This window comes from Telopea speciosissima, chromosome 8 (genome assembly GCF_018873765.1).
Source record: "Telopea speciosissima isolate NSW1024214 ecotype Mountain lineage chromosome 8, Tspe_v1, whole genome shotgun sequence".
NCBI classification, from domain to species: Eukaryota; Viridiplantae; Streptophyta; class Magnoliopsida; order Proteales; family Proteaceae; genus Telopea; species Telopea speciosissima.
In genome coordinates, this window is record NC_057923.1 from 43,482,530 (window position 1) to 43,504,153 (window position 21,624).

General features: G+C 41.4%; 1 protein-coding gene across 3 annotated transcripts in view; it reads left to right on the forward strand.

Moving 5' to 3' along the window:
• LOC122671768 overlaps window positions 1–11,320 on the forward strand; it is a 61,727-nt gene extending 50,407 nt beyond the window's left edge. For 2 of the 3 annotated variants that reach the window (XM_043869195.1, XM_043869197.1), the window contains 5 exons: window positions 1,283–1,498; window positions 2,683–4,451; window positions 9,935–10,000; window positions 10,099–10,168; window positions 10,579–11,320. In XM_043869195.1, coding sequence (XP_043725130.1) covers window positions 1,283–1,498; window positions 2,683–4,451; window positions 9,935–10,000; window positions 10,099–10,168; window positions 10,579–11,274 — 2,817 coding nt within the window. In that variant the 3' untranslated portion in view covers window positions 11,275–11,320. The remainder of the gene's footprint in view (window positions 1–1,282; window positions 1,499–2,682; window positions 4,452–9,934; window positions 10,001–10,098; window positions 10,169–10,578) is intronic. The other variant, XM_043869196.1, reaches the window with a different exon arrangement.
• Window positions 11,321–21,624: the final 10,304 nt, after the last annotated feature.

A 21,624-nucleotide genomic window follows, 5' to 3' on the forward strand; every position in this document is an offset into this window, starting at 1 on the left:
CATGGCCACTGTGAATGACTTCACTCGTTTCTTCTCCCATACTATGATGTGGCATTCATTTGTCCTACAGTCGGGGTATAATGCACGTCGGCTCCATCGGACTATGAGTGGGGTCGATCCTGGACGTCGGAGTAATTATTATTAGAATATTTGTAAACATTTGAGTCACTAGATGACTACTTGACTTGTATTGGACTATTGGGGATATTGTCATATTGATATCATCTTCTTAACTTGTTATTTACTTATTGTACTTAATATTATGACTTAAGTTATGACTTGTGAGTTATTCACTTTATGTTTCCAACTTCCAAGTCAATTTACTTGTTTAAATTGCTTATTAATCATTAATTTATTATGTCCTCTAGTACTTAAAGTCTTAAACAATGTGTATGTGTAATTAACTAAGTTATACATTAGGATTAGTCCGTACATTGCCAATCAATGGTGCAGATCCAAAACACCACTTTGGGTTACTATTTTTGCAATTTGAACATTTAAATGTGTTTATATAGCCTAAAATAGGGTTTCCATGAAGTTTAATGTCTTAACTTGGCCTAAAACCCACCGAAATGACCTACCAAAACATAACGGAAAAATGCAAAATTTTGACCAAAATGGTCAGCCTGAAACACCGAAACGAAACGAGTTTTCAAACTATGGTTAGAGGACACCTTGGAAGTATTCTGTAAATTGTATGATTGTGGTATCATCTGGGGTAGTGCAAACATTGATGGAAGTCTAAAAATGGCTAATTAATACCTTGTGATTTTGAAATAGTCAGGGCATGCCTGACTATCAAGCAAATAATGATCATCCCGGACTGTATGTTGCCTGAATATGGGAAGGCATATCAATGGATCACATTTTATACTACTGTGAAGTGGCATCAATCAGCCCTTTCTCATTTAGTACCTTCATGGCCCTGCTAAATCTCTCTCAACTGAAAGCATCACCCAAGTACCTGATTTTGATACCTTATGTGTTTGGGTAACTATTTTTAGTTCCCATTTTACCATTCTTTCCTTTTTGTGTAGGTAACTATATTAGTTAGGTGCCATGTTACTGCTTGCATTGCTGCATAAACAGATCCATTGACCATTGAAGGTTATAGATCCTCTATTAGATAACCTGATAGTTAATTATTCAGTAACTCTTGTTTCTCTGTGAACTTGCATCAGTACCGCCAGTTAATTCATTGAAAATCTTGTCTTCCAAGCCTTCAAGTCATTTGAATGTACAATTCAAAGTTTCTGAGCTTGCTTCCATATTTTTGAAACAGGCACTTGTCATGGATATTAAGCAAAAATTGCTTCCAGGAATGAAACAAATGCTACCTGACCATGGAATGAGGATTCCTATGATCAGTGCTTGGGGATGGTTTATCCGCTTGCTTGGATGTTATGCGGTGAAAAATAGGCATTTGGTTAATGAAATGCTTAAAATTCCTGAGAAGACATTCTCTGATCCCGACCCACAAATCCAAATTGCTTCACAGGTACTTAATTCCAATATGTATTTGATGTGTTGATGTTTGTTAAACTTTGTTCATTTTATATCCTCTCCAGAAAGAACTGATTGTTATGAACTTATAGAAAGAGTAGAAAAGATGAAACTATTTAAGTGTCCAACTCAGAAGCTTAAGCTGTTAGCTGGAGAGGCCCAACTGGTATATGAAGTAATTCAAGATCCCAGAATTAGTCAAGGTGGGATTATTCCCAACACTCCCTCATGTGTTGCTCCTCTTTTGGGAAGAAGAGAAGAAGAAGAAAGAAGGAACAAAGAAGAAAGGAAGAACTGTACAACTTTTTAGCAAGAACATAACATTATTCCTAATCAGTTGCAATCTTTTAATGATTGAATTATTCAGTTTCCAGCAAAATGTCTATAAACCAAGTTGTTATGTTCATCTGACTACAGGATTAGGGCTGCGAACTGATTGGATTAGGATTATATCTAGGTTTGTCCAATACATTATGAATTTCATTGGAGATCTCCTGGATCTGAAGATATTGAATCCATATCCATTTCTTATTGGAGTCAGGTCAGACTTGAATTGTGCGTAGAAGTTTTTATATGGTTGAGTTTTGGACTTAAAAGTCAAGATCAAGCCAAGTTAATGGGCAACAATTGATTATTATGCATACACGAATATATAAATGAGGTGTCTTGAGAATGAATTAATACATGGTAAATCAATTTTCAATCATTAGCAGCCATAAATTGGGTGGAGGAATTCACCCGAAAAAAAATAAAATTGGGTGGAGGTCATTGAACGGTGTGCATAATCATGTAAATGCACGCAGGCCATGAAGCAGTCAAATGCAAGGCTTAAAATCTAAGTTTGATTGTCCCCTTTTTTGTCGTAGTAGAAATTGAATGTGGAAATTATAATTTTAGTTCTTGAAAAATTTTCCTAGTCCAAAAAATTTGTTTAATAGTGGTCACTTTTTTTTATATTTATTTCTTTTAAAGGTTTAAAATGGTGGTGGTCCTTGAATTGTTGAATTGTAAATCATGATCAGGATTCAGGATAGCAGATTCCACATTTAAACTGAAAATCAAAGAAATCTGTTGAAATTTATTTACTTTTAAAAACAAATTGTAAGAGTGGTCATTCTTGTGAATGTCTTCATCCAAGCATTACAACAAATAAAATGATTATGCTACTTGTATACGCAGGTTGCCTGGCAAGGTTTGATTGATGCACTTATTGACCTTCCAACACAAGGTCAAGTGTTGAATACAACTGTAGAGCATGGCATTCAGCAAGTTGGTAATGTATTTTCAGATACATCTAAAGGGCATTCTAACGCAAATCAAGCAGATAGTTTTTCCAAAAGCATAAAGCTTATAATGACACCTTTGGTAGGAATCATGTCAAGTAAATGTGATTTTTCTGTTCTCTCATCCTGCCTAAACACATGGTGTTATCTTCTACACAAACTTGACCTCTCTGTTAATCGTTCTTCAGTACTAAAAACAGTCTTAGAGCCTATACTTGAAGTTGTCTTCCAAAAGGGGCCTCATGGTATCGGCATCTGGTTCTGGAACTCCTGCCTAGATCTGCTTGATGAGTATATTTCAGCAAAAAGTAGCGAGGGAGATTATGATGTGATAAAGAAGTATAGCTTCCAATCACCATCTATAGCTAATTTGATTGAACATCCTCCTGCTGGTGCATGCTTGTGGAAGAATTATCCTATTAAATGGTTGCCTTGGGATCTTAATATGCTAAATTTCCATCTAAAGATGATTCATATTCTCATCAGAGAAACATCAGGGACAACTGTAACAGGTGACAATGTAAGTCTGGCCTATTATGCTGCCTCGAAGATATTCAGATCTGTTTTGAAGGGGATCCAGATTGAGTTGAAAAGATCATCCATTACTTATAATGAGATTATATTGGGTTTAGAAAAAATTTTAGACTTCACTAAGAGTGTATGTGAAGAGTTAGTTTCAAAAGATGTTGGCTCTAATGGCTGGCTGCATACTTGCCTCGAGCTTGTGGAGGCTGTTGAAGAGGAACTAGAACCATCAGTATTGGGATCCCCTCTTTATAGGGTTGCGTTAGACCTCAAGTACATTAATGATTTGCAATTGATTACTGATATTAAATGTGCAAATTTTGAAGAGATCACATCTATTGCTTTTATGGATTTGGTTTCACCGATGGTTTATTTGACCATACTCCAACTCTGTCTATTGGCTCAATCAGTTTTAAATGTATCAAATATGGAGATGATTCTAAATAGAGTGCAGAAACAATTGAAGTTCATATGGTCCTCATATGATCCTTTAGAAAATCTCCATGCCATAGTTAGTTTTTCGTATAGACATAGTGGATTCATATGGTTGAAGTTATGGATTCTGATTTCAAAAGATCTGAAAAGACACATTGACAATGTAAAAGATGCTTCACTGTTGAAAATGGAGTCTAACGGTAATGCTTATGTTACAATCTGTTGGTTCTTGTCCTACCCCTTTGTCCTGTGCTCTTTTTCCCAGAAGCTGTTGACACCAGAAGAGACTAATTTGTCCTCAAAATCATGTCAGTTTCCCTCAAGGAGAGAGCTTGATATTGAACTTGATCGTGATATTGAACTTGATCATGTTATTGAAGTATGGAAGTTACTTTATGGTTCTATAAATTGGTCCTTACAGCCTGAGTGCTTCATCATGAATGGTTTTACGGAGGATCTATGTGCTATATTAACCACAGTCTATGATCAAAACACTACCATTCTTGAAAGTGGCATGCACCTTCATTTAAAGGGACAGGGTCGGTACCTCACTTTTCCTCTGTTTGGTGAAGCAACAATATGTGTGTTGAAACAGATGCTGCAATCAGACAAAGAAAATTTAAGATCAAGTGGAAACAAATGTCAAGAGGATGGGAGTTATGATCAAAGCAATTGCGTCAATACTTGCTTGAAGCTCATTGCCAGGTTTGTGCTAATTGTTTGCTTAAAATGTTTCTGTTAGTGTGGTTCTTTGTGTTGTCTTTCAATGTTGTAATATGGGTCCAAGGGTAAATCTGTCCTAGGGGTATTTTTGTCCTTGTACCTATTCTAAAATGTTCCCTGTTATATTATAAATAAAGGCTGGGCTATGATCATATTGAAGTATTCATGGAATTCCACATGACATCACAGCCAAAAATATTCCGGGGATATGGGAAGTAAAATTTTTTCAATTTTTTCTCTTTTTCTTTTTCGTCATTCTGCCCTAAAACCACCCACTGTCAGCCCCTCCACCATTTCTGCCAGCTACCGCTAGCCCCTCCACCACTTTTGCCAGCCAGCGACCGTCTCCGCCAGCTACCGCCAACCACCATAGGCCCTCTCCCTTCCTCCTGCCACCTCCGCAAGTCCCTCCCTCCTTTTCCTCCACCTCTACATACCTCGGGGGGGGGGGCTTCCACCTTGTTCGATTTTTTTTAAATCCCTTGGTGGTGAGTTGACTCCCACCAAGGGTTCCTCTTTTCCCCTATACATGTTCTGATTTTTTTTTGGGATTTGTCTCTGCCAATTTTTCTCTAGCCACCATGCCTGACGAGTCAGAGATCACGACTGCTTCGACTGGTTCTGAAGATTCCAACCAATGGGACTTTGATCCCTTCCCGGTGAATCCCATAAAGTTGAATGGCAGTAATTATCTTTTGTGGTCTTGTTCCTGTTTATTTGCTATTGGTTCCCGTGGGCTCTCTGGTATATCACGGGCACTAAGGTTAGGCCTACAGAGGCTGGATCGGCTCAGGATCGATGGATGAATTTTAATTTTTTGGTGATGTCCTAGTTGGTTAATTCTATGGACCAGACCATTGTTGGTAGTTATCTGCTCCTTAACACTGCTGCAAAAATTTGGAAGACGGCTCATGACACATACTCTCAGGTTGGGAATGCAACCCAATGCTATGAACTCCGTCAGAAGCTCCATACTACCAAGCAGTTGGAGTTATCTCTGTCCCAATATTACAATACCATGTGCACACTGTGGCAGGAATTGGATTTTTTGGGCACATTTAAGGCTACCACGGATGTTGACGCTACAACCTTCAGGAAGTGGGAGGAAGGTTTATGGCTGTTTGATTTTTTTGCCGGCCTAAACATTGAATTTGATAATATCAAGTCCAATATTTTGAATCGGGATCCTCTTCCCTCTTTAGAGCAGGCCTACGCCATACTTTCGGCTGAGGACATGAGGCGCACTGCCATGGTTCATCCTGTCACTCAGGAACGATCAACCCTTGTTTCTGGTTCTCAATCTTCCCGTGGAAACTCCACTTGTTCTCCTCTTACTGATCGGCCAACTAGTGATCGCCCGCCTATTAAATGCGATCACTGTGGGAAGGATTGGCACACCAATGACCAATGTTGGAAGCTTTATGGTCGTCCTACGGATACTCATGGGCCTGGAAAGGGGGGTTCCAATCGGCCCAGTAACTCTCGTGCTAATCAAGTTGCTATTGAAGATCAATCTGAACAGTCTCTTTCCTCTGTGATGGCTGGTGAATTGCTTGGACACATCTTCTTCGGCATCTGTATCTCCTTCCATGGCAGCTTCGGCTTTGTCTCTACCTGCTCCTTCCAATGCACCTTCTTCCACAGGTATTTCTTTTGGTGGGAATTGCACCTCGGTCATGCCTGACTCTTAGGTTATGGACTCGGGGGCAATTGACCATATGATAGGTTCTTCCTCTGTTTTTACCACATATAATCCTCTTTCAGGCCAGTCAAAGGTTTGGGTTGCTGATGGGTCTCTTTCTTCTATTTCTGGGAAGGGATCCGTTCAATGCACCTCCTCTTTCACTCTTTCTTCTGTTTTACATGTTCCTAAGTTTACTACTAACTTGCTGTCCATTAGTAGTCTAACTAAGGATTTAAACTGCAAAGTAATATTTTTTCCAAGTCATTGTTTATTTCAGGATTTGGAAACGGACAGTACGATTGCATGTGGTAAGGTGGTTGGTGGTCTGTACGTGCTTAAAGGTTCCTGGACAGCATTGACATCACAGCCTACATCTTCTACTTTTGATTCTGCATTGTTTGAGTTGAATAATTGGCATCGTTGTTTGGGCCATCCCCTGATTGGGTTTTATCTGATTTATTTCCTAGTCTGGTGAAACAATGTAATAAACACAATATTTCTTGTGATGCTTGCATTTTAGCAAAGTAATTTCGGAGTATTTTTCCTATTTCAGATAATAGAAGTTTGAGTCCTTTTGGTTTATTCTAATGTTTGGGGCCCTACCCTTTGTGTTTCTACATCTGGGCTTAGATGGTTTGTCACATTTATCGATTGTTTTAGCCGGACGACTTGGGTATATTTGATGCATAGCAAGAGTGATGTGTTCAACTGTTTTATGTTATTCCACAAAATGGTCTAGACGTAGTTTGATGCCAAGGTGAAGATTCTTCGCTCAGATAATGGCAAGGAATATATGGATGGTGCTTTCCGTTCCTATTTGGACAGCCATGGGATCATACACCAGACTTCTTATGTTGACACTCCCGTTCAAAATGGAGTGGTTGAACGCAAGAATAGACATCTACTGGAGGTAGCTCGTTCCCTTATGTTCACCATGGCTGTCCTTCCTTGTTTCTAGTGTGATGCCGTGCTTACAGCTACTTACCTCATCAATCGACTTCCATCTCGTGTCTTGTGTGGCCGCTGTCCCTTGGATATGTTGGTTGGAAAATCCACTTTGTGGTGTCCCCAAGAGTGTTTGGCTGTGTTATGTTTGCACGAAATCACGACGTCCATGGTAAGCTTGATCCCAGAGGATTACGGTGCATTTTTCTTGGTTACTCACCGACTCAGAAGGGCTATAAATGCTACCATCCTCCTACCAGAAAGGTGTTGATCACCATGGATGTTGTCTTTCGGGAGTCGGAGCTTTACTTTCCACCGTCGGTACCTCTGTAGGGGGAGACTCAAAGTAATGAAGAGGTCCCATTGATTTCTCTTTTAAATGTTGAGATACCAAGATGTTTCTATTGAACTAGAGGATGGAGTTACAAGTCAAGAACAGGAAGTGGAACAGATTGAGCAACAGGTGCAGGGGGAGAGACTTGTAAGGCAGAAATACACTCGGGGGGACTGATTTTCCTACAAATGGTCATCGGTACAAAGAGAAAGAAACCAACACCGCTACAACACCTACGTAATCGGCATTTGTTCCTACTCCAAATCTTGCTCCTAATCATACTTCTGGTAAGCTCCTTCTTGATCCTAGTCTTGATTTACCCATTGCTGTTCGCAAACAAAAAAGAAGTTGCACGTGGCATCTTATCTCAAACTTTGTGTCCTACAACTCTCTAACTCCTGCCTTTCGTGCTTTCATATCCTCTTTGTCCTCTGTCTCTATCCCTAACACTTGGCAGGAAGCAGTAGCCGAACCAAAATGGAAGGAGGCAATGAATGAAGAAATGCTTGCCCATGCAAAAAATCAGACCTGGGATTTGGTAAGTCCTCCACATGGGAAGAGGCCTATTGGTTGTAAATGGGTCTTTGTTGTGAAGCACAAGGCCGATGGTTCTGTGGAGAGATACAAGGCTAGATTGGTCGCCAAAGGGTTCATTCAAACCTAAGGAATCGATTATCAAGAGACTTTTGCTCCTGTAGCAAAGATGAATACTGTACGAGTCATCATTTCTTGTGCTATAAATCAAGGATGGGAACTCCAACAACTCGATGTGAAGAATGCCTTCTTACATGGAGACTTGGAAGAAGATGTCTACATGGAGATACCCCCGGGTTTTACCTCTTTAGAGACTCGGGGGAAAGTGTGCAAGTTGAAGGCGGTCCTGTATGGTCTGAAGCAGTCTCCAATGGCTTGGTTTGGCCGATTCCACAAGGCTATGATTGTGTATGAGTATAAGCAGAGTAATGCAGACCACACATTGTTTGTTAAGAGAATGGGACAGCAAGTTACCCTTTTGATTTGTCTATATTGATGATATAGTAATCACAGGCAGTTATGCACATGAGATTCAGAAGCTGAAAGCTTATTTGGGCACGGAGTTTGAAGTTGAAGATTTGGGCAAATTGAGGTACTTCCTAGGGGTTGAGGTTGCCTATTCAGCTAAGGGCATATCTCTCTCTTAAAGGAAATATACCTTGGATTTATTGAAAGAAACAAGGATGCTTGGGTGTAAACCACCAGATACCCCTTTGGAGCCCAACACACATTTGAAGAGTAAGGAAGGTGAGCCCGTGGACAAAGGCAGCTATCAGAGATTAGTGGGTCGATTGATTTACCTCTCACATACCCGGCCAGACATCACATTTACTGTAAGCCTTATCAGCCAATACATGCATGATCCTCACTCTTCTCACTTGGAAGCAGCATACAAAATTCTCCGTTACCTCAAGTCAGCTCCGGGGAAAAGAGTATTGTTCTCTCCACACAGCCATCTCCTGATAGAAGCGTACACTGATGTAGATTGGGCTGGTAGTCTTGATGATAGGAAGTCTACATTTGGATATTGCACATTTGTTGGAGGTAACTTAACTAGTTGGAGAAGCAAAAAGCAAGCTGTTGTGGCTCGATCTAGTGCTGAAGCTGAATTCCGAGCTATGGCACAGGATATTTGTGAGCTTCTTTGGCTCAAAGGGCTTCTTCAAGATTTGAGGATGAGTGTTGATCTTCCTATGCGACTCTACTGTGACAGCAAGTCAGCAATCAGCATTGCTCACAATCCGGTCCAACATGATTGGACCAAACATGTTGAGATCGACCGGCACTTCATCAAAGAGAAGCTGGAATAAGGAATTATTTGTATTCCATTTATTCAGTCTAGTGAACAGTTGGCTGATTTCCTTACCAAAGGAATCAGTACAAAATTGTTTTTTCCTATTGTTAGAAAGTTGGGCATGTTTGATATGTATGCACCAACTTGAGGGGGAGTGTTGTAATATGGGTCTAAGGGTAAATCTGTCCTAGGGGTATTTTTGTCCTTGTACCTGTTCTAGAATGTTCCCTGTTATATTATAAATAAAGGTTGGGCTATAATCACTTTGATCAAGCCAGTATTCACGGAATTCCACATCTTTTAATGAAAAGATTGAGCTGAAATTCACCAAAGACGAAGCACTTTGGCCTGTCAAAGAAGGATTCAATTGAGTCTTAAGTCATCCAGTCGGATATAAAAATAAAATTTTATGATTCATCCATTTTTTCTATAAACTTGGCAAATGGAAAACAAGGTCAAGTCGGCAATAACTCAGAAGCCTTAAAAGTCTACTTGCTGGTGCTGTAAAATTCTGTCTCAATCAATGCTAAACCCAAATAATTCAGCTGGGTTTGAACACTGATATGCGTTCATTTTGTTGCTCATTCTCCATCATTAATCATTCATGTGTAGCCTGCTTCAGTACTTAGAGCTGCCATTAGCTTTGCTAACTCACATGTTGTGGTATTCTGCAGCTTCCTAAGATTGTCGTGGACTATTGCAGAAGCCAATTCCCTAGCTTATCTGTCTGATACAGGAAGGCAAGTCTGTAAAGTCAGCTTCTTTTTTTTTCCATTCGTGCATTTTTTTTTTTCCATCCATAATCTCAACGCTTCTCTCTTGGCTGTCATTGTTGCAGGGTGTTCTCTGAATTAGTTAGCTTTGTTTGCCACCTTCACTTGAAGCAAGATATTATTCTAGTGATTGAGGTATGCATTGTCATTAAGGGAAGAGGTTGACGCATAGAACAAATAGGTGTTCAAGATACGTTAGATCTAAAAACATTATCTGTGAGGAATCTCTGCAAATCCCTTTCCAGAAGCATAATATCATAGCTCCTGCCTTGGGTTTGGAGTCCTAGCCTGAAATTCTTCTCATCTTTAACTACATATGGATTTAGATAGATTTTATTTGAAAAGGGTCATTAATCTAAAGGATTAGGATTATCAATCTCTTAGTTGGGACTTGGCACCCTCAAGTGGTTCTAACTTCTACAATTTACAATTACAATCTATGCTTAATGGGAATTTTGACCTTCCCCCGTCTTGTTTCTGTATCACTACCAATTTCTGGCTAAAAGACGAAATCCTTCATTTGTAACTGTTTCTACTCCTTGCAGGGAATGTCTGATACTCTGGTTCAGTGGCTGTCATCAGGGAAAGTGAACAAAATTCCCATTATTGTTGAAATTCCACACTTTTGGTCTGAAACTCTTAACTGTTTGCAGAGAGCTCAACCTCCTATTGCTTTTGACTCCTCCTTCCTTGAAATACATGCAACTCTTCTGAGGACAACACTTGATCATCCAGAGCCCTCTATTTCAGAACCCACAATTGCCTTCTGGAATTCAACATATGGCAACCAAGTCAAGTTAGATTACCCCCAGAGCTTACGTCCAGTGCTAGATAAGCTATCAAGGAGGGGAAAGATTGACCTTCACAAAAAAAGCCCATCATTCTTTGTCAACAATTGTCCTAGATCAGGAGAAGCTGTTGGTGTTCAGGAGAGATACAGCGTAGCTACAACTCAGAAGACGAGCTCAAAAAGAGTAGGGTTCATGGAGGTCACACGGAATGATTCTAATCCTTGTGATTACCCATCAAGGAGTTTGAAAAAGAAAAAGTTAGAGCTAACAGAACATCAGAAAGAGGTGAGAAGAGCCCACCAAGGGAGGGAGAGAGATTGTAATGGTCATGGTCCTGGGGTATGGACCTACACTGCTGTTGATTTTTCTCAAGGAAATGAAAACTCACAAGAAAGCCAGGATCTGCGAAACCCAGAGTCCATCTTAGAGATGTTGAAAAGAACAAGGTAGCTATTCCGACTGACTCATGTTCCAGGCCATAGTTTCAACTTACAGAAAATCTTAGTTATGTCCTAGTGAAGTTAACATCATTATTTCCCATTTGGCAGTACATGTGTTACTCCATGTGATAGAGGACTCCACATGCATCTCAAATTTCAGTAATATTATCTTAATGCCATCAAAATTGAGATGAATATAAAATACAAGGGAAAAAGGTCCCTGCTTGGTGGTGCCTCCTACGCCCTCTCACAGGGCACCGTGAATGACACCCTTGCCCCTTCAGTAGATACCCAGGCTTCTATTCCCCCATTAGCCCAGATGTTGGTGTAGGGACTATATAACCAAGTAGCTATCTTCTGCCCAAAATACAAAATGACATCTTTTGTGATTTTAGCTACATTATTCATTTTAAGATGAAATTATACCAATGAAATGCTTGTTTGGTCCTCTTATCACATGGAGTAATCAATATACTGCCACATGGCAAATAGTGAAGCGGTATACTTCACTAGGCAAAGTGATGGGGAAGATAACCCTTCTTTTAATATGGTAGTGCATCATGTGTAAAGAACTTTTTAATATGTTAGTGCATCATGTTAAAGAAATCTTGAGGTTGTGGGCTTTCTGAAGATGGGGGAACAATTTTATTTTATTTTATTTATTTGTTTTTCGTACAAGAAGATGATGAAATTTGAATGTATAGAGAATTTTAGACAAAAGTTTCTCAGTATATCATGGGATATTTTTATTGACATCCCTTCACGTATCAAATTATTTGTAACCTTATTTTTTTATCTTGAAGTATTACCTTTTTTTTTTTTTTTTCCAATGATGATAATTTTTGTCATTTAACATGTGAACTTGAAAAATGTACAAGACAATGATAGTTTTTAATAATGACAAAAAATGATAAATCATTTTTAAATTATTTTTAAAAACTCTTTTATATCCATCCCTAACTTAAAGAACCATTGGGAATAAGACTGATCAGTCATTTTCATTTACGCATTTAAAAAAAAAAAATATGATAAGAAAGCATATTTTAAGCATAGGTAATTGAGGAAGAGAATCAAACAATATCATAGATTTGGTATCATCCATGTAGCAATTGTATGTTCCTCTTTAACCTATACAATTTCCTTGGGCTTTCAAGTCAATTCTAGTAAAATTCCTTAACACTGAAACAATTGGAGTTAATTAGACTAATGCCTTCAGCTTATGACAATACTTGACTTAGGATGAGCACTAAATTGCATGTCCAGAAAATTTGAGCATCAATTTAATCATTATTTCCTTTCCAAAAAAAAAAAAAGCACTCAAAAATCCTTCCTTAATTGGGCCACTAATGGAATGTTCACAAAATAAAAACAGGGATTTACTTTCTCCACCCATGGTGAAGGGATAATTTTTTATATTTTGAATCATGAATGATAGGGATGAGAGTTAATGATGAACACAGAGTCCAATCAAAGCATTAAATCATTATTGATGTTATTAAAAATTGAAATGTACACTAGAATTAAATAAATGCTATGCGTAATTGGGGCTCACACTACAAACATAAGACGGACATAGACGTGCAATCATCTCATTTTCAAATTAAGAAATCCTTCAAATCTTCATAATATCGAAACAATTCATTTTCTTTGTTTACCAAAAAATAAAAAAATTATGCTTTCTTTTAATTTTTAAAAGGGGAATAGAAAGGGAATGATAGTTGTTGGGTCAAGAAACCTCCGGTGGGCCCTCCAAGATGAGATCTACACAAGATAGCAAACAAGCAAGGGAGATGAGGGCCGGTGGGTACCAGCGGGGGACTTCCCGATGCCTAAGTTAGGTTCCTTTAGCAAAAAGGTGAAATAGTAAGAGTTTCAAGAGTGTGATCCCCTTGCATGGGGTGTTACCTCCTAATTAATAGGGTTGATTCCCTTTGGTTGACATGATAACGAGAAGATCTTGATTTGATAGATGGTGGAGCCCTCCTGTTGTCAGGAGGTGGAGTGTTCCTATTTATCAGGTTATAGAGAGTCCCTTTTCAATAAGGTCTCCTACATGTCTAAGAGCCTTGTTTGGTGGGCATCATTAAATGTTCAGTAATGCCATTGTGACGAGGGAGATGGTTTCCCTTCCCTCACTGGATAACCATACTAAGTGGGTGATGATGTGTAAAGGCCTTTGTTGAGTAACCATACTTAGTGGAGGATGATGTGCCAAGGCATATAGACTTGCTCTAGTCAGGTTTGTTGACCTAATAGGTGAACCAACTACCTTTTGCTACTCCGAGCAGATCTTAGACCTTTGGGAAGGGTCCCATGCAAATATGATCTCTTCCGTTCACTTGACTGGATGTCTTTGTTGATGCATGTGTCATACTATTATTGGGTGGCTATTATATGGTGTAACATAAAGCCTCTCACTCCAACAGATCCAACTTGGGTGTGTTGGAGTAGGACAACTTTCTTGGCGTTCCTTGCTCCTCTGCGGTTTGCTTTCCTGGAGGACGTCATAGCTCCCTGTTTTATGCTTCTCCATTGGGTTGGTCAATATTTTTGTTGTTAGTTGTAGACTTATCGTGTCTGCTCGGGTGGTGCGACTTCTTGTTGGTTCCTGGTTGCCAGCAATCTCGATGCCGACTATGGCGGTGCCATCGTCGTCTCTTCGTAGTGCAAGTTGTAACCGTCACATCATTAAGGCTCTTCTAGAAGATCGATTCATATTCTCTGTCTTTATTCTTGTGAGTATCCATGTGTTGAACTTGTGGGAATCTGGCGCTTCACGTAGAGTATCCGTCTTTTTCAGTGAATCCTCATCAATGCTCTTATTGGAAAACGTTGCCATTTGTGGTGTTCCAGGCATTGTACTCGTAGTCTTCTAATGGGAAATCGTCACGTTTATTGGTGCAGTTATTCCTTTCATAATCTCCTCAAGTGTCGGGCTATCCTTCAATCTAGACCGTTGCGTGCTCTTCTCATCCTAGTCGTTCTTTTCTCCTATATAAGGGTGGTTTCTTCGTCATTTTGTGTCTTCTACCTTCCAACTCTTGCCTTTTCAGACGCCATGAAATCCACTTCTGTTACCTTTGCTCTGGGTTATGGTGCTCGTTGTTCTAACTTGAAGTTTCTTGTCCTAGTATGGCATCGTTTGAGACACCTTCTTAAGTGGGGGTTGGCACTATTTTGTAATTCTGCATGTGTCCGTCGTTTTTCCTCTGGTGGTTGTATCCCTACAACCTGTCTTTCAGACCTTATCTTTCGATGGCTTTACAAACCTGGACCTTATCTTCTAATGGCGCCTAGGGTGGTCGTGGTGCTGATATGGCTGGGTTTGTTTTCCCCCTCAGTCGCCTTGAGGAGTCACATATGGCTCGAATTTTGGGAGAGGGAAGAACACGCGCCTAGGGGCTTGCCTCCCGCTTCTCCAACTGATGGTGTTTTTCTTAGGAGACAGTCCCTGGGCGCAGGGCGAGCCGGGGGACAACTGATCCTACTATGGTTCCCATGAGCATAGTGGTCAGTTTGGCCTTCGGGGCCTTCACAGGACTGCTCAGCGATGCTGGTCTGGCATCTCTTCACATGACCCGGGGCTGGACATTCCACATGTTGACCTTTTGGGAGAGCTTCAGAGGTTTGGTTGACCGTGGAGGCTTTTTACTTGTTGGAGACTTGGGTGATCCAGAAGCTCCACCCGACACTGAAGACTTGGAAGACCTTGAAGAGCAGGACGTCGAAGAATTCTTTCATTCATGCCCTTGGCCTCTTTGTAATGTTGTAAATGCCTCTTTAATTACTACTGTCGTTCAGCACAATAAAATGAACCTTTTCTTATGTATGTTCCCTCTGTGGGCTCTTATTTTTGTGTCTAACATTTAGATATTCTTCTTTTCTCCTGGGCTTTACCAAGTGGTGGGAGTACTTCCTTCCCCCTTTGAAGGCTTGGCCGAGCGACAGTAGCCTCTTACACTTAGATATACTTCTTTTCTTCTTTTCCTCTTTTCCTTTGGGCTTTGCCAAGCGATGGGAGTACAACCTGTCCCCCCCCCACCTTGAAGGCTCGATCGAGCGACGATACTATAGGATACACATCATTCTGCTTGGAGTCTTAGGACTGTTGTTTCCTTGCTTGGTATAGTGCAGTAGATTGTTGATGCTTTTTCTAAGTGTTGGAATCTTTGAACTCTTATCCCCCACTCTCGATCGATCGGCGGGGATGTCTTGGACAACCAAAGTCCTCAATTGAGCGTTGGAATTTTTTGAAATCTTACCCCCACCACTCTCGACCGAGCAACTGGGATGCCTTGGGCAACCAACGCCCTCGATCGAGTGTTGGAATTTTTTTGAAATCCTACCCCCACCACTCTCGACCGAGCAGCGGGGATGCCTAGGACAACCAACGCCCTCAATCGAGTGTTGGAATTTTTTCGAAATCCTACCCCCACCACTCTCGACCGAGTGGCGGGGATGCCTTGGACAACCAATGCCCTCGATCAAGCGTTGGAATTTTTTGAAATTCTACCCCCACCACTCTCGATCAAGTGGCGGGGATGTTACACCCGCACCCAAAATACATCCTAATACCCCGGGTCAAATTAGACTTTTACCAACGGGTAATGCCACGATGGCAATGGTCAACACCTGTGACCTTGAACCCAAAGTTCTATTCTAAGTATCCCCTCAGAGCCCTGAAAGTACAGGTCAAAGCCCCGCAACTTTCCTTGAGGTTTAGGCCCTGACAGCAGCAAGTTTGAAGCAAAATAAATCCGGCAAATGTATTCTGTCAAGCCGGCAGGTGAGCTCCTGGGCACATCTACCGGTTATGCCCGATTACATCTGCCGGTTTCAGTAAAACTTACATTTCTTGTTTTGGTTTTGTGAACTTGGGGTTTTGGCTCAAATGGGGCATACCTCAAGGTCTCTTATGTCTTCCTAGTCATGAGGATCACCTCAAAATTGGGTTTAATGCTCTCCAATAAATTGGGTTCATAAACCCTATGATTTTAATTGGTTTAAACATCAACAAAAGGGAAGGGAAGTACATGGGGATGTACATAGGGGTAGGAAGATTTAATTAAAGTCCTCAATGTAGTTTAGTACAAGACCATTTATGAAACACTAACAAATCCTAAGAAAAGCCCTAATTTCAGTTGTTCTTACCTTAAATTTCATGTATATGATTTTGGCTTTAATTGTAAAAGAAAATAGAGGTCTCATGGGTTCATATAGCCCTACATTTAAGGCATTAATGCTTTCCATTAATGGTTCTTTCATTTTTGGTAGATGGAGCTCCATTGATGGAATTGCATCCACAAATCCAAAACCTAACATGGTCTAGGTAAAGGAATAGACATAGGAATAGAGAATGAAAGCCCTCACCAAGGATTTGATGAGCTTGATTTGAGTTCCAGCTTCCCTTCTTCTTCTTCTTCTTCTTTGCCTTCTCTGCTTCCCTTCTTCTTCTTCTCCTTCTCTTCTTCCCTCCACGATTTAGGTTTTCTAGCAAATGGGGGTTTTCCCCAATAGAGAACTAGTGTTTGTCTTTATAATGCTAAGACCCACTAGGGCCTGTTTGGTTGGGTCCTAAACCATAAGGTTCAATTGGTTAAGGCATGTTTGGCAGACACAAGTCCTAAGGTCTAAAATGGTTTATTGGGCCATTAACACATTTAGGCCCACAACCCAAACACCATCTAGAGTGGAATGACTCTAGTATCCCTAAGTCCAGTTAGTGTCAAATAGGGGTAGGTAGGTCCCACTCGATCTAGGTAGCGTACATGCATACGCTCCTATCAATAACCCCTATAAACCTTCATTACATGCACCACTTAGGGTGAGTTAACCTTAATACGCCTAACCTGCCTAGGTTAGCATGAAGTAGGATTAGTTCCCACTTAAGGCCAGGTGGGGCTCACATCCATTTAATTTAGTTTTAAGGCCTATTTTGATTCGGATTGAGCTGGAACCTTCTCCGATGCACTAGTACACATCCCCGGCATAGATGGGATGAATCATACTTATCAAATTCCATTTGCTACCATGCATGATTAAATTAGATTACTCATGGTTATCCACTCATCACTAATTATCCGGGTGGGGATTTAGGTACCCCTCCCACACCATAACACATGCACAGAGGGTAGTCAAAAGTTCTACTATAGTAAATGTATTTCCCGTCCTTTCTGTCAATAATTCTATCCTCGACTGCTACAGCCCAAGTTCACCGATGTTGTCAGTTGCCGGTATCGCAATACTTAATATCAAAATTTCAAATTAACCCGGATTTTGGACACGGATATAACATTTAGTATCCATTTGGGAAAATCATCTTTGTCTTAGGGTTATTATATGGATCCCTGTGTTATAAGGTTGATCCATTTTATAACCATTGCTCGATTTGACCCACTGGGGATTGGATGCCTGGGTCCGTTATATGGGGTTCCGTGTAGGGAATGACCTATCTTGATGTCGAACAAATGTTCATGTGTGTTCTTAGCTTAGGTTATTCTATAGATTTCCAATGTCGAGGACTAATCCAGCTTGTAACCTCTGTTTGGGTAAACTTTGCCGGACCTACTGGGGATTGGATGCCTCTGATGCTCCTTGATGTTTCGGGCTCAGGGTTTATTATGTGGATTCTCGTGCTATATAGGATTGATCCATTTTTTGACCACTGCTTGGTTTGACCCACTGGAGATTTTGAGGTGACTTTTGGAATCATTGCCTTGTTTAGCAGGAACCTGTGACCTATCACAAATACAGGTCGCAATCGATTGTTCTGAGCTGGTATAGTCAGTTGTGCGGTGATGTTCGTCAATGGATTGTGGTAGCTGGCTTTGAGGATCTAGCTCTTCTCCAGACTAGGTCCTTCGATACATCCTTGGCGCAAGCCTTGGAGGAGAGGTGGTGGCCTACTACCCATACATTCCACCTGCCTGTGAGTGAGATGGCAATCACGCCCCTATGTTATTTCTTGTACACATGGTTCTCTTTTGGCAGTGAGGCAGTGGTTGGGCTCCCTGGTGGCTAGGTGGTTGAGGATAAGGAGCTGAAGAGACTTCTTGGATCCCTTCCCTCTGAGTCCAATGTAGGGGTGCAATGGTTCCATCGAGAGTGAGATAAGAATACGATTACTGATTCATCAAGCCGTGAGGAGCTAGATCAACAGCATAGGTTTTTCATCTTCTATCTCTTTGGGAACACCATGTTCAATACCAGAGTTATGAGGATCCACATCTCTATGGTGTGGTACCTCAGGGATTTGTCGAAGGTAAAGAGATTCGATTGGGATGGAGCGGGCTATGCTCATATGTCGAGGATGCTGGATTCCTTGGCCATGCGGTGCACCCAATGTGTTAGCGGCACTTGGTTTGTACCAGAGGTAATCCGTTGTTCCTTTCTTATACTTTGAATTGATTTGTAGTTGTTTGTACTAATGTTTGTTATCTTGATTGCAGTGTTGGTGCTATGATCATCTGGGAGTACGGGCTCCCCGATTGATAACTAGGGACAACTCCTTCTTTCCTAGGGCAGGGATGTGGTTGTTTGATAACACCCATCCTAAGGAGAGGAAGGTATCGGTGTCGGTGGTGAGAGAGATGCTAGACCGACTCTCCCCTCAAGAGGTAAGATTTTCTCTATTGCTTGTGTTGTCCTTTATTGCTTCTGGTTTTAACTCCGACTTGGATGCATCTGTGTTGACAGGTTTTGTGGCAGCCCTTCAAGTCTCTCGAGTTGGGTATGCAGGCTCGACTAGAGGCAGCTAGGAGGCTTGTGCCACAGCGCATGGTCTTTGCCTGGCCATCAAGGTATGCCTGGTATTTGGGAGATCGGGCCTATAGGCAATGGCCTGGTGTCGAGAGGCCTTGTATTCTTATGAGGCCTCCTCTATTTGTGCTTGAACAGGAGAGACTCTCTAAGAGGGATATGAATCGGTTCATAAAAGGCGTCGACGCTCGGTCCTTTGTTGAGCTTAACTCGTGGGGTCATTGCCGCAGGTATAGGGTGAAGGAGCTTATGTGTGTACGGGCCACTCCTTCGGGTCTATGAGTAAGCTTCAAACTCATTTGCTTCTTATCTTTCCATTTTCTCTTGGTTACTAACTGTCTCTTGTGTGCTTAGGATCCGACAGACATCGAGTCTTATGAGGTTGGGGAGGCCATTGCTGCTGTTGGCGCTCATGAAGCCACCTCATTTGAGTCCACTCCTAGGGTAGTACCTCCTCCTGCTAATGATACTGGTGCTAGGTCACCGTCGGTACCCTTGTGTTCTCACAAGGTACCTAATGCTTTCTTCTCAATGCCAGGGTGGTCCTTTATATGTCAGGGCAAGGAGGTGCCTATCCCTCGTCCTTCTACGGCCATCCATGCGGCTTTGACTACGAGAGTGCTTGTTCCTTCTCATGATTTGTATTTCTCTTCTTTTGGTAACGGCTAACAATCATTGTTGGTGTAGGTTCCTAGTTATAGGTACAATGACCTATTGGGGATGGTTGTCAGCTTAAAGGAAATGGTTGCCAGTTTGAAAGAACTAGTTGCTTCGCAGAGTGAGAGGATCCTTTAGTTGTTAAGTATTGGTTCTTATTGTGCTGGTATCTGCATGGTTAGTATATGCATTTAAAATATATGGATGCTAATGTCTGTTGTGTAATGCAGGAGGGTGACATTCTAGGGTACGAGGCGACTACCAATCGGCTCCAGAAGGAAAGGGATGAGGCTCTAACTGCCCAGGCTACCCCAGCTATAGAGGCTATGTGCCTGACCCTCCGGCCATTCAGATCGATGATCCTATCCATGGCCAGGATGCGAGGGTGGATGATGAGCAAGAAAAGAGCAGGAGCGAGAGTGAGGATGATGAGGATGATGAGGAGGAGGGGTTCAAAGAGGACGAGGATGATGTTGGTGGAGGACAGTAGTTAGGTCTTATCATTTTTTGTTTTTTTTAGGATGAATGGATGGGTGAATAATTTCGGGCCTTTGAGCTCTGTAAACGTTTTGAAATGATTTTTAATCCAACTTTATTTGATTTAATTTCATGGTTTTTGATCAAATGTGTGGTTGGATAGGTCAAAATGAGATGTGAGAACATGACTGTGGTGTGAGATGGTCCATCGTGACCCTAGGGTGTAGGATGATGCGTTGGAACGGCAGGGCCCACTGATATAGTGCGGACTGCCCAAAAATATGTGGGCTCAACTTAGACTGTAACAACACAGCATCGACATCGAAATAGTGTCGATCGACATTGAAGGGCTTTTCGTTGACATCGAAGGAAACTTCTCGACTGTTGAGTACCATTAACTGACTGTCGAATTAAGTTAGATAGTCAAGAGGTACTGCTCAACAGTGAACCACTTTGGGTCGACTGTAAGGACAAATGACCACATAGCGGGGGATCGCCACGTGTTGTCCACCTCATCCTTCTTTTGTGGAGAAGGGAGAGGTGAATCGAATGTTGGAGTCGGAACCTAGAGGAGGGTCTAGGACCCATGATTGTAATGTAATGACTCTCATAAAACGCCTTTTTGGGGACAAATGATCCGTTGGTCTGGGTACGGGTCAAGTTACGATCCGGGGAAGGTATTAGGCACCCCAGTCTGCCCGAACTTGCCGGTCTTCTATTGCTAGGCATTATAGGATGGTGTAACATGCTTTGGTAGAGTACAAAATGCAAGTAAAATTATAGGAAAGTAAGATACAAGAAGGGAACGAAGGGAATATATACCCGGAGGTTCGGCTACAAGGCAAAGGTTAGTATACCGGAAAGTACAAGTAAAGAAATCTAAATATGATTGACTCTAAGTTAAGCATTATGATGCGATGAATACATGTGAACAAAGACGGTAATTTAACACATATACATGGGGACCATAGGAATAGGGATAGGGATCATGTGAAGGCGCACGCATGAGATATAACATGATACAAAACAAAAGAACAACGGGGAGTAAGGTGATCGCCGCCTAGAGAGGTGGGACCACTTTCCTCCGAAGATGCAAAACAAAAAAAAGCAAAGGAAAAGTATGTCAAATAAGATTAAGAAAAAGAGAGACCTACCTAGTTGGAAGAGATCAAAACAGAGATGTGGAGGTTTCCCTTGTGTAACTCAGGAGATTCGTAAGTAGGAGCAAGTTTCGTCGCTTGTTGTGGCTTCTCTTGTCTCTTGTACTTAAATGCTTCATTGACCGAGCACCGAAACTTCCGGTTTGGTATCTTCAAGTCTTGGTGTTGGGGGGTTTCAATGGTGGATTTTGGTGTTTAAGTGTTGGAGAGACAATGGACTAAGACTAAGTCAAGGCCAAGGCAAGGGACTCTATATGGCCGACTCCAGCTTATGCAAGGATTGTGTAACCCTCCTCAATGTGAGAGGA